This window comes from Camellia sinensis, unplaced genomic scaffold, assembly GCF_055761805.1.
Source record: "Camellia sinensis isolate YWXY unplaced genomic scaffold, ASM5576180v1 Unanchor3, whole genome shotgun sequence".
Taxonomy (NCBI): Eukaryota; Viridiplantae; Streptophyta; class Magnoliopsida; order Ericales; family Theaceae; genus Camellia; species Camellia sinensis.
The window spans coordinates 7,661,585-7,675,045 of NW_028129178.1; the positions used below are offsets into that span (position 1 = coordinate 7,661,585).

A 13,461-nucleotide genomic window follows, 5' to 3' on the forward strand; every position below is an offset into this window, starting at 1 on the left:
AGCACTTATGTTTTCCTCTTGCTCGTTGAACTGAATGATACTCGATGCTGCTTGCCATAAAAGCAATGATCACACTGCTTCAGGGCACTCCCTTTGGATAAGGGTATTTTGGATTGCTTTGCTAACAGATGCAATCCCTTCTCACTTATGTGAGCCAGTCTTCAATGCCATAAGTCTGGTGACTCCTTGTCTTCTGCTGCATTAAGACATCCCAGACAGATCTTCGTTGAGTCTTGTACAGTGTTGAAGACATCTCTCCTCTAGAGATTGTCAAAGCTCCTCCTGTCAACTTCTAACGGCCATTCCCGAATGTACTTGTACAGCCTTATCGGTCCAGGGCGCTTCCAGTGATAAGATTGAGGCGCAAATCTGGAACATGCCTCACATCTTTGAGAACCAGCTTGTGTCTGACATTAGTTTGAATACTAATGTCTCTAATACCCACAATCTTCGAATAGCTAGAATTCTCCATTCGAACAGTGCGAAAATCTCCAACATTGTATGAGCTGAAGAGGTCTCTGTGGAAAGTGGCGTGATAGGATGCAGTTGTGTCTATCACCCACTCTGTACAGTTGTGGTCAGCCACGTGAAGGCAATCCTTCTCTTCACCAAATACAAGAAGTATTTCATCAGTTGTTGTGGCTGTCGTGTTCTCATCTCCCTTTGACTTACTGCTTTGGCCTTTATCTTTCCGGCTTGGGCAGTTCCTTTTTATGTGACCCTCTTGGCTGCAATGAAAGCAAGTGAAGCTGGAGTTTTCTCGTCCTTTGTTGTCTCTAGATTTGCTCCTGTTGTTCTATCTACCTGTGCTCTTGCTTCTTCCTCTGCTCCTTCCGCCACCTTTCTCTCTGTCTCTGCCTCTCCCTTCTATGACAAGAGCTTGGATTTAATTACCTCCCATGTCTTTTCTCCTCGTCTCTTCGTTGTACATGGCGTCTGTGACCATGCTCATGGTCAGCTTCCCCTCTAGTGCAGAGTTGCCAAGAAAAACCGCCAACATCTCCCAATTGTCCGGTAAAGAACTGAGTAGTAGTACAACTTGCATTTCATCGTCCAAGGGCATCCTGACGGTTGCAAGCTGATTCACTAGATTTTTGAATTCACTAGCGTGCTCGGCGACAAACACACCATTCTTCAACTTCAGATTTACAAGCCTTCTTATCACCAAGGCTTTGTCTCGAGCAGTTTTTGATTGGTACATTCCTTCTAACGTTGTCCAAAGGACATATGCATCTGTCTCATGGGCGACATAGTGGAACACACTATGGTCTATCCATTGTCTGATACAACCGACAATCTTCTGATTCATCTTTATCCAGTTTTCATCATTTACTTCTTCTGGTTTAACCCCTTTTAGAGCAATACGGTCAAACAAGTCTTTATAATATAGGATGTCTTCCATTAACTTGATCATGGATCCTGAAGTTGATGTGGATCCCTCCATCGTCTACTTTCTTTTTACAAAAATTATGAATCAAAAATCTGACCACACAGATCTCTTCGGAATACTTCAAATAGTTGAAAAACACTATTGGATCGCCAAAATTAGACTTAAAATGGCTCAGATCTAGCCAAAATAAGTTCAAAGGTTTTGATTTGCAAATGTACTGTAGCCGCGCTGCACCAAATAACTCCTCCTCCTCTGGGTCAGGTCGGGTCAAGTCGGGTCAACCCGTGGGGTTGACTGGTCAACCGGGGTGCTGACATGGCAGACACATGGTGCTTACGTGACGATGACGTGCTGTCAATTGTCGTTGAGGTGGCGATGACGTATTAGTGACGTGGCTGCCAGATTTTGATGATATGGCGATGCCTGGCAGAGAGTTGGCGCTAACTTGGGCTATACCTAAAAAAAGAATTCAAATTCTCTGAATAAAGCTTGGAGGATTCGAACCCCTCCGAATAAAGCTTGGAGGATTCAAACCCTTGACCAAGGAGTTAAGGGCCAAAGCTTTAACCACTGAGCTAAGCTCACTCTTGTGCTATATTTTCCCCAAGAAAATATTTAAAGTATCCCGATTGTCTATAACTTGGCTCTCTTCAACCTCCAGCCCCGAGTGGGACTCTGGTTCGGAGTTTCCTTACGCGCCAAACTTTGACCGGTGCATGTGGACCACCCCGACCTCCGTTTTTCCTCTTCTTTCTGGTTCTGGACTCCTCTCGTCAAGAGCTTCCCCTGGTATGCTCAAAAGTGAATTTTGAGCAACTTGATTCCTGGACAGTTTTGAAAAACATATCCTGTTTTTTCGAAAATCGACCAACGCGGCTCTGATACCACTTGTTAGGATCAAAGGACACCAAAAATCAATCACACACAGAAATGAGACAAGATATTTACGTGGTTCGGCAACTGCCTATGTCCACGAAGAGATATCCACTATAGAATTTCTCAGAGGGAGTTTACAACACTCTGTGTTTTCTTCTTTTTCTGTGTTATTTTCTTCTCTTCCTCTCAGCCTCTATTTATACATAAAAGAGAAGGAAACAAGGTCAATAGAAGGAAATTATTGGGCTGCCAACTACCAACAGCCATCTTCCCTCTTCCCTCCTATTTCTTGACTTGGAGACCCAACCTCCAACCTCCAACTACTTCATGTGGGCTGGAGTTAACAAAAGGTCCTTATATCATCTCCAATCTTACATCTTTTCTTTTATCAAATTTTAATTTGATAAGAAAGTGTTCGTGAATCATCTCTAATCATTTAATCACATATTTATCAAATTGTGTTTTGCTGGGTTCCATATGCAAAGCAAGCCTCCTTTGCTGTGCTATGGTCTATTTTGAAACAGAAAAATGATTGCGTTTTTAACAGATCCCAGCTAAATTTAGAAGAACTTTGTGAGATTATAAAAGTAAGGATTGCTTTGTGGGTCAAAGCTCCTTGCACCTCTTTGGTATTCTCAGTCAATGACGTCATCTTCAACCTGCAGCGGATCAAAACTTGTGTTAGGGGAGGTGTTTGAGCTGCCATTGTGTATTGCTTGTTTTTGGGTTTGGTTTGGTTGTTTATCTTTGCAACACTGGTGACTGGTTTAGGCTGGATGTATTGTATTGCCCTTTGGGTTTCCTAAGGCTGTGTATTGCTTTGAATTGGAATCTCTCCAATTTTGCTCCGTTAGTTTTGGGTTTGTTCTTATTTCCGGTGCCAACAAGTTGGAATGCGTTGTTTTGACAATGATGCATTTTTTTTCAAAATGTTATCCCTTGTATCTTGTTTCTTGGTAGTTATTTAATAAAATTTCTCTTTTCTTTTGCTGATAACAAAAAAAATACTTCATCCATCCCAAATTAATAGTTTCCTTTTGGGAAATTCAACTTTTTTTAATAATACAATTATTGCACTTTAAAAAAATTGATTTTTCAAAATTACCCTTTGATAGTACATTTTTTGAGGAATATCAATATCATAATTGTACTTTTTATGTTGTTATTGAATTTAAAAGAAGGGCAAAATGAGAAATTTATATTATTTTTATACTTAATTTTTGAAAATGGACTAATATTTTAGGACAATAAAAAATAGAATAAGAGACTAATATTTCGAGACGGGGGAGTATTTATCAAATTAAGGGAGAAACATTTTAAATTAAGAACAATTTTTACTTTACATTACACTTCTTTAAGGTAAATGTATGATTAAATGATTTTTTTAATATAAAATGGCCTCAATTTTAAAATTTCTCCTTGGGCTCCGAAGGTGCCGGCCGTCGACATTAGTGTTAATGATATCCAATTATGTTAAATTATGTTACATAAATGTTGACACCTAATATTGTGTACAAGTCACGTCGAGAAAACTCCGAATTTGGATTGCTACTGCACAGGATGTGCAATAGTGATTGATATGCACCAAAAGTATGTCTTTTTAACTTATTTTAAACTATAATGTGGCAAAAATGACATAATTTTGTTCAGAATTTTAATCATTGTGCTTAAATTAAAATTATATTGAGTACAAGTCAAATGTCAAGAAAACTCCGGGTTTGAAATGTTGTTGCGTGGGGTGTGCGATATGCACCAAAAGTACGTCTTTTTAACTATAATATTGTAGCCAAAATGATGTAGTTTTTGTTCAGATTTTTAATCATTGTATCTAAATTAAAATTACATTGTTTTGCTACTTTAAAAACACGTATGAAGACAAAACTTATATATCTAAATAATCACCAATTTCAACCTGTTCAACTAAGGGAATAAAAAAAACTTTAAAAAAAATATAATAAAAAAAAAGGTGAAGCTAGTTCAACCGAAGAGCAAAGGAAAGAAAAAGAGTTCAATTTGAGACAAAAAAATAAAATAAAATAAAAATTTGAACCTGTTCATCCAAATAAGAAAAACAAAAAATGACTATTTCAAGAATAAACAATATAACATTAACCCAAGGGGTTGTGGCATTGTTGTAAGGTCTTGGGGTTTAAGCCCCAAGGTCACAAGTTCAATTTCTCCCTTGGGTCAATCTCCTGGACGAAGCACTGTTAGTTAGGAGGCTGGACCTCAAGGATGCCTAATCAGCTACTTGGTGTGGGTTTAATACTCCCCCGCTGTGCGAGTCCTGACTTAATCGAAGCTTGCCTTGAGAGGTCGGGACAAGCTTCCAGGTTATAGGCCTTGTTTGGTTTGTATTTGAGAAATATGTTTCGAGATAAAAAGTACGAGAATTTGTTTGGTTTGGTTTTTTTTCAAAAGATATTTTGAAAAATTATTTTGAGAGAGATTTTTGAAAAAAGTGATTGATTTGATGTGTATGAGAGAGAGATTAGTTTGGAAAATTTGTAAACCAAACAAATTTTGAAAAAAAAATTTGGAAAAATTTGTTTGGTTTGATTAACTTTGAAAACTTATTTGTAGAAAATTTTTCCCAAAATTTTTTCTAAAACACAAACCAACCAAGGTCTCTTATTCGGAACGGACAACAGGACACCCTCGTGATCTCCTCATGAGGCGCTACCTTGGACCTGCGAGATGGTGGAAGGATTTCCCTGTAACCAAAAAAAAAAAAAAAAAAAAAAAAAAAAAAACAATATAACATGTCCAACCAACAATAACAAAAACATTAGTACCATTATCTTAAATTGACTGCCAAAAATAACAACTACATCATAGCAAAACATATTTGGATGATATGTTTTCTCTTCCTGTGTTTCTGAAGCAGCAATTTTGTAGTTAAAAATAAACCAAAATTAATGCAATAGTTTTGCTGCATAGCAGTCACCTCGCATCCCCAAACTGAGAAGGGTCTTGGCACTTTGTCTCATTTTTTCAATGTAAAATGATATAAAAGTCAATTTTTTAGAGTCAATAATATATAAGTAAAATAATTGGTTGATAATTAGTAAAAATATGAAAGAAATAGCTACTTTAGATATTCTAATAAACTGTCAAATGATTAAGCTTAAAAAATAAATCTAATTTTTAAATTTAAGTAGCAGTGCCCTTTTCGCTATTCCTGCTTTTAGTTCCATTTAACCCCATTTCAAGTTTTATTATTTTATTTGGCTCACTAAAATAGGACAAAATATAATGAAATGATCATCCTTAAACTCTTTTATGGAAAGATCATTCCCTTTTAATAGTGAATGATAATTTTATTTACAATCTATTTTTTTTCTTAGTGAACTAAACATGAAACTGAACATTCTGATGAAACTATCATTCCATTCCAACAAACCAAACGCTACTGTACGGAGAGCAAATATTCTGGCAAGCCCGTACTCCTTTCTTCCGAGCTCCGTTTATGTCCGATCACCTGCAAGCAAGTAACGGTGAGCTACCCGGCGGTGTGTAGCCGGAAAACCCCTCCGACGATCAAGTTAGAACACACACAGGGGATAGATAGAGAGAAGGGAGAGTGTTTGAGTGTAAGAATTTCCTTACAAAAATGTTCCTGTCCGCGTATGGAGGGCGCAGACGTGCTTATATACCTTCTGCGCCCCAAATTTACTCCCAGTGACCTCTCAACACGTGGCACTACTATCCCATCTGTCAACATAAACCTTGCTGAGCACCACCTAACCCAACTGCCTGCCCATTCTCCTGGGAGCTCGGCAGCCGGGCAATTCCATCTCGGCCATCGTCTGCCATGTTGCGCTTCATGCCCAAGTACTGCAACAGCTAAGCTTAGATGAGGACCGGACTCGGCGGCATCTCGGCAAAGCTGAGCTCGGGACTACTTATGCTTGTCTGCGGTCGACCTACCTGCCGAGCAAACAGGTACCTCGGTCCAACCTTGCCTTTCCTGGCGCTGGACTTTTCACCTGACCGGCTTCGTAATCACGAATCCTTGTAGCTCGGTCAATCAACGCGCTGCCTTAACTGAGCAGCTTTCTTCAAGGCCGGGCCACACAACTTAGCCCAACACCTGCCCGGCCCAAATCTGTTCGGCCCAACTATGTCCTGCCCAAATCTGTCCGGCACAAATTCCATATCATTAATCGCCCTCTCAATTGCCCCTTAATTCCGTCCGCTGAAGCGTGACTAGGATTACCTATCCTGACCGGGGTAATACTTCCTCGGTCCTCAGTATGCAAGATGGTGACCGCACTAAGAAGGCGAGCAAGGTCCGCTCCACGACTTTCTTCTTGGCGAGCAAGATCAGCTCGGCCAAGGAACTCCAAAGAAGGCCAGCAACATCAGCTCAGCAAGGAACTCCAAGGAAGGTGAGCAAGGTCTGCTCCGCGACTTCCTTCTTGGCGAGCAACATCAGCTCGGCAAAGGAACTCCAAAGAAGGCGAGCAACATCAGCTCGGCAAAGAACTCCAAGGGAGGTGAGCAAGGTCTGCTCCGCCACTTCTTTCTTGGCAGACAAGAACGGCTCGGCCAAGGAACTCCAAAGAAGGCGAGCAACATCCGCTCCGCGACTTCCTTCTTGGCGAGCAACATTAGCTCGGCTGAAACTTCGGAGTTAAACAAATCATCAACTCGCCAGCCGGAGTAAAACATCTCGGCTGGAACCTCGCAGTTGAGCAAATCATCAACTCTTCAGCCGGAGTAAGACATCTCGGCTGGAACCTCGCAGTTGAACAAATCATCAACTCGCCAACCAGAGTAAATCATCTCGGCTGGACCCTCAGAGTTGAGCAAATTATCAACCCGTCAGCCGGAGTAAATCATCTCAGCTGGAACCTTGGAGTTGAACAAATCATCAACTTGCCAACCGGAGTAAAACATCTCAGCTGGAACCTCGCAGTTGAGCAAATTATCAACTCGCCAGCCGGAGTAAAACATCTCAGTTGGAACCTCGGAGTTGAACAAATCATCAACTCGCCAGCCGGAGTAAAACATCTTGGCTGGAACCTCGCAGTTGAGCAAATCATCAACTCTTCAGCCGGAGTAAAACATCTCGGCTGGAACCTCGGAGTTGAACAAATCATCAACTTGCCAGCCGGAGTAAATCATCTCAGCTGGAACCTCGGAGTTGAACAAATCATCAACTCGCCAGCCGGAGTAAAACATCTCGGCTAGAACCTCGCAGTTGAGCAAATCATCAACTCACCAGCCGGAGTAAAACATCTCGGCTAGAACCTCGTAGTTGAGCAAATCATCAACTCTTCAGCCGGAGTAAAACATCTCGGCTGGAACCTCGCAGTTGAGCAAATCATCAACTTGCCAACCGGAGTAAAACATCTTGGCTGGAACCTCGCAGTTGAGCAAATCAACAACTCTTCAGCCGGAGTAAATCATCTCAGCTGGAACCTCGCAGTTGAGCAAATCATCAACTCTTCAGCCGGAGTAAATCATCTCGGCTGGAACCTCGCAGTTGAGCAAATCATCAACCCTTCAGCCGGAGTAAATCATCTCGGCTGGAACCTCGCAGTTGAGCAAATCATCAACTCTTCAACCGGAGTAAATCATCTCGGCTGGAACCTCGCAGTTGAGCAAATCATCAACTCTTCAGCCGGAGTAAATCATCTCGGCTGGACCCTCGGAGTTGAGCAAAACATCAACCCGTCAGCCGGAGTAAATCATATCGGCTGGACCCTCGGAGTTGAGCAAATCATCAACCCATTAGCCGGAGTAAATCATCTCGGCTGGAACAGAAGAGTAGGCCCCTCATCCACTATTATTTCGGACACCACAAAGCTCTTCAGCAAAAGTAACTCACTTCTATTACATTGACAAAATGAGTATTTGCATTCAGAAGTGTAGGGGAAACAAGTCCGTCAAAAAATTACATAAGGTCGCATTCCATGGCCGGGGTACACCTTTGCCATCCAAATCCTCTAAGTGGTATGCCCCCTTGCCCGGTTATCTTGTAAGGCTCTTCCTAGTTTGCCCCTAGCTTGCCTTCATCCGGCACTAGTGCGTTGCCCATGACCTTCCTTAAAACCCAGTCGCCCACTTGCCCGTTGCCATTGAGGTTGTCTCCGCGGTGGACGTCGCTGCATCATCCTCTACTCGGATGTGCTCATTGATGCGCTGCATTAGGTGCCACATAGATGTCTGCTGGCTCATTGTAAGCGAATCCCTCAGCCTATGTCCGAGCGGGAGACCGCGCTTATATTGGGTGATTGCCAAGTTGACCGGGCAATCTAGGATCTCATTGAAGGTATCCCAGTACCTGGAGTTGTACGCCTTGAGAGTGTCGCTCGGTTCCATCCTGACACTGAGAAGGTGGTCAACTTCCTTTGGCGTTTTGGTGTTGGTTTTGAAACGCGTCACAAAGGCTTCCGCCAACCGCTGCCACCTTTCTATGCTCCCCTCCGACAACCTCTCAAACCATTTCAAGCCCAGCTCGCCCAAACTTGACGGGAAGATGAGGCACATAAGAGCGTCATTTCGCCTACGTCCGGCCATGACCTGTCGGAAGTGGCTTACATGCATATACGGATCGGTCTTTCCGTCATAAAGCGTGAACTTTAGCTGGTGGAAGCCCGCGGGAAGCAGTGTTGTTTCTATCTCCAGGGAGAAAGGGGTGGCGCTCAGCCTCGCCAAGTCTGTATCTACAAGGAGTGGCGCCGCTAGGCGAGGTGGGGGCATTCCGACCTCCTCGCTGGCATGAACCCTGTAGGATAGCCGCTGGAATGCCGGCACCCTTTGAGCCTCCCGCCGGCGAGCCCGTTCCTTCAAGACTGCCCGCAAGTCCTCTGAACGAGCGGAATAGGAATATCTCGACGTCATCACTGGACGTGAGGGCTGGTAAGTGCTATCTTGCGCGCTGGACTTCTCTGTACGCACATCGGAATCACCAACCTTGTAACTTCTGGTAATAGAAATGGACGGAGTATGCCGCTAACTCTGACTACTTGAACGGCGGGATGGGGTGCACTCTCCGTGGTCTACCACTCCATCTACACCCTTCCCCTTGACATGCCGCTTCAACTCCTCCATCTCTGCCGCCATTCGCCGGATGACAGCGTCTTGGTCCCTCAACTTGTGTTCTAGACGTCGGGCATGTGATTCTCTCCGCCGCCGATGACCGTCTGGACTTCGTGAATGACCATAACTTCTTCCGCGCTTATCTCGCGCGTCTCCTGACTGTCCTCCAGTGAACGTATCCAAGTTCACCATTGGAAGGATGGCAGGATGTCCTTCTCTCTGTCGGGTGAACTCCAGGGTAGCTCCATCGATGGCGGACAATGGAATCTCGTCGTTGTTCGCCATGGACGGCGATTAGATGAGCTTGGAAGACAAGGTTTTATCTGTCAAGATTCCCACAGACGGCGCCAATTGTACGAGGAGCTAATATTCCGGCAAGCCCGTACTCCTTTCTTCCGAGCTCCGTTTCTGTCCGATCACCCGCGAGCAAGTAACGGTGAGCTACCCGGCGGTGTGTGGCCGGAAAACCCCTCCGACGATCAAGTTAGAACACACACAGGGGATAGATAGAGAGAAGGGAGAGTGTTTGAGTGTAAGAATTTCCTTACAAAAATGTTCCTGTCCGCGTATGGAGGGCGCAGACGTGCTTATATACCTTCTGCACCCCAAATCTACTCCCAGTGACCTCTCAACACGTGGCACTGCTATCCCATCTGTCAGCATAAACGTTGCTGAGCACCACCTAACCCAACTGCCTGCCCATTCTCCTGGGAGCTCGGCAGCCGGGCAATTCCATCTCGGCCATCATCTGCCATGCTACGCTTCATGCCCAAGTACTCCAACAGCAAAGCTTAGATGAGGACCGGACTCGGCGGCATCTCGGCAAAGCTGAGCTCGGGACTACTTACGCTTGTCTGCGGTCGACCTACCTGCCGAGCAAACAGGTACCTCGGTCCAACCTTGTCTTTCCTGGCGCTGGACTTTTCACCTGACCGGCTTCGTAATCACGGATCCTTACAACTCGGTCAATCAACGCGCTGCCTTAACCGAGCAGCTTCCTTCAAGGCCGGGCCACACAACTTGGCCCAACACCTGCCCGGCCCAAATCTGTTCGGCCCAACTCTGTCCGGCCCAAATCTATGCGGCACAAATTCCATATCATTAATCTCCCTCTCAGCTACATAAAATTTTTCTATTACAAAACACATTAGTTTATAAAGATGATGTATATAGTTTGTAAAGATGATGTCTATGTTGTCTTCGGGTTTCCATAGCGTTTACTCATTAACATTTCTTTCGGCCTCTACGTTTACAAAACCCCTCTCTGACCAACTCCATTTCACATCAAAACATTAAAAAACTCCAATTTAAATCAAACACGTTTTTGCATATGACTTATTATTCCAATACTAATTTTACTTATTCAAACAAAATACTTATAACATCTAAAAAATAATAATGTATAATTCAAACTAAACTCTTTTATAGTAATTGAGAAGTTGATTTTCAAGCTAAAAATATAAGTTAAATAAAAAATAAAATAAAATAAGTTAAAAAGTTGAAAATTCAACACAAAAACTTGTGTTTGCCGTAGATCGGCAAAGGTTGTCGAGTATTAGTGTAAAATAATAATATGTTCTCTAAATTTTGTACCAAGGGCAAAAGAACATTTAAGGGAAAAAATAAGTAACACACGTTAGTGAATCATATTTTTTCACACCATTAAAAAGTTATTATAAAAATTATCCCTAAAAATTTTTAAGGTAGTGTTTGATTTACGAGAATGAAGTGTAATGGAATGATCATTCCATAAAAAATATCCATTCTCATATTTGATTGACTACTAATAATATAAAAAATATATTACAAATGAAATCGTAATTCACTATTATCAAGAATGAGCATTCTATTAGGGAGAGTAAGAAATAAATATTTCATTTCATTTCATTTTATCTCATTTTAATAAACCAAATAATATTTTACATCGTAAAAATAATCAAAAAAACCACTATAAAAAATTCCCAAATTACATCTTAAACCTAAAACATGTACTAGTTTTTTGGGTAAAATTTTAATTATTTGATGATTATTTTGTTATTTCAAAGCATGACCTTTGAATTGGTGCGATTGTTTCAGATGTGCTTCTACTATGTCAACGTCCATATTGTACATATATACACACATATAAATACATACCCATACATATGAGGAAGTTTTCATCAAAGAGTATTTTTATACAGCAAAAACACAAGTTGAACAAATGAGAACCAAAGCAAACAACAAAAGCAGGTTGATGAGATTCATTACACTGCCCATTCAGGCTCTGAGAAAAGCTAGGGACTTGTATGTCCGAACCATTACAGACTGTGCTGGAACTGGAAGAAGGGTCAGTTATGCCAGGTCCACGGGTGTTCCTTCTGGGCAATTCTCTTCCTTACCAAAGAGCTTCAGTGCTGTTAGCTCATCGAGGCCCAACAATGACGCTGAGGATCTCAGAGAGCTCATCAGAGCTGCCTCCGCCAGGAGTTTGGGCAATAGGGTTGACATGGAATTGTACATGCAACACCAGATCTCGACAAGGTCAACTGCGGTGGCGGGCAGCGGGGTGCGGAGGAGACGCAGTTTTGGTTTGAGTAGGATCGATGAAGATAGCCCTTGTGATTAATATTGCCTTGCTAGTTGTAAATTTTACGGCACATTCTGACTCATTTTGTTAGGTAATTAGTAAACAATGGATAATCCACTCTTAAGTACCATGTACCAAAGTAGTTGTCTCTTCCGTGATGTTCTATTTCTTGTTTCCTCATATGAAAGGTGGTTGTTAATACAAAATGTGAATTGCAATTTTGGAAAAATGTTTTTTTTCTCTTTAATTTTGAAATTTTTTTGGCAAAATTACAACTAGGATGCCCATACTTTTTATATTTATATTTTTTATTTTTGTACTGTGCTTTGTTAATCGGATCCCAATAAATTCAATCATGTCAACTTTGTCTTTTAGCTCTTCCATTTGGGTCAAGTTAGTGTAACGGATAAGGGATGTTAGACTTTTGGATAATAATACTTTGTTTCCTTTATATTTGGTTACTTTTTTATTTTGATCCTTAAGTTATATTTGTTTAGCGGATTAAATTGAATGATATTATAGTTGCCCAGGTTAAGACCCGACCCTTTTATACCCTTTGATTTGAAATCTGGTATCTATTATTGTTGCTGTTTAAACACCTTCTAGTCTTGTTGTTGGTTAAGAGTGGATGTTTGAATTGTTAGGTTATGATTTGAATAGGTTGGGAGTTAGCATTTCAAAGGAAATTATGTCAGTTTATTCTTTAGTTCGCTCGAGCAATTTTTTGTTTCTCCTGAAATTTGTGTTTGCATTCTGAGCTTTTAGTAGTATGGTATTCTTCGCTCGAGCAATCTCCTTGTAGATCTGAACTTCTAATAGAGGGTTATTCTTTGCTCAAGCGATGGTTAGTTCGCTCAAGCGATCTGTTCTGTAGGGTTAGTGTTCTGAAAGTTTGGTTTCTTCGCTCGAGCTATGGTTTTGTCACTCGAGTAGTGTTCTATGTCTGACACTCAAGTGATGGTTTGGTTGCTCGAGCGGCCTGTTAGTATAAAGCTGTAGGGAAAACATCTATTTATCACTTTTATGATCTCTCTCTCTGTCTCTCTCTCTCTCTAGTTCTTATATAAATCTCGCTCTATACTCTAATTCATAAGTCTCGTGGTATATGTGCTCTGGGATAAAAGGTAGAGCACGCGAAGGTGATAAGGTGATCATTTTCATTTGGAAAAGTACAAGTTTTGTCTTCGTTAATTTTGGAAGTGTTCTTCCATTCTCTTCCTACTTTTGAAGTAAGGATTTCTTTAACATTTCTATATGATTTTTAGCCTTGTTATGTATTCTTGAATAGAGTAGTGTTTTTGGTTGAATTAGGTCAAATTTTAGTTTGGTTTGGATTGGGATTTGAGTCATAAACGAGAGGTTTTTTTGAAAATTTTACTATAATGGTTTTTGGCATTGAGAAATTGGGAAATTGCTTTTAAAGTGTGAAATGCTAAAAAGAATATCTGTTTGTGGGCATTTGGAAATCCTTTGGTATCCTTGGTGTTAACCAAGGATAAGAGAATGGTTAAGATTTGAAATGATATTGTGATACAACACTGATGCATACCCCCAGTGGGGGTCGCACCCCCAGTGAGGT

At 41.6% G+C, this 13,461-nt stretch overlaps 1 protein-coding gene across 1 annotated transcript; it reads left to right on the top strand.

The window, feature by feature from the left end:
• The first annotated feature begins 11,516 nt into the window (after window positions 1–11,516).
• Window positions 11,517–11,921, top strand: LOC145816075 (uncharacterized). The gene has a single exon (XM_082912314.1). It carries the CDS (start codon window positions 11,517–11,519, stop codon window positions 11,919–11,921), a length of 405 nt encoding a protein of 134 aa, XP_082768440.1.
• Window positions 11,922–13,461: the final 1,540 nt, after the last annotated feature.

Excerpts from the sequence above, each read along its gene's own strand:
- LOC145816075 (XM_082912314.1), top strand. The coding sequence starts at position 11,517 with ATGAGAACCAAAGCAAACAACAAAAGCAGGTTGATGAGATTCATTACA.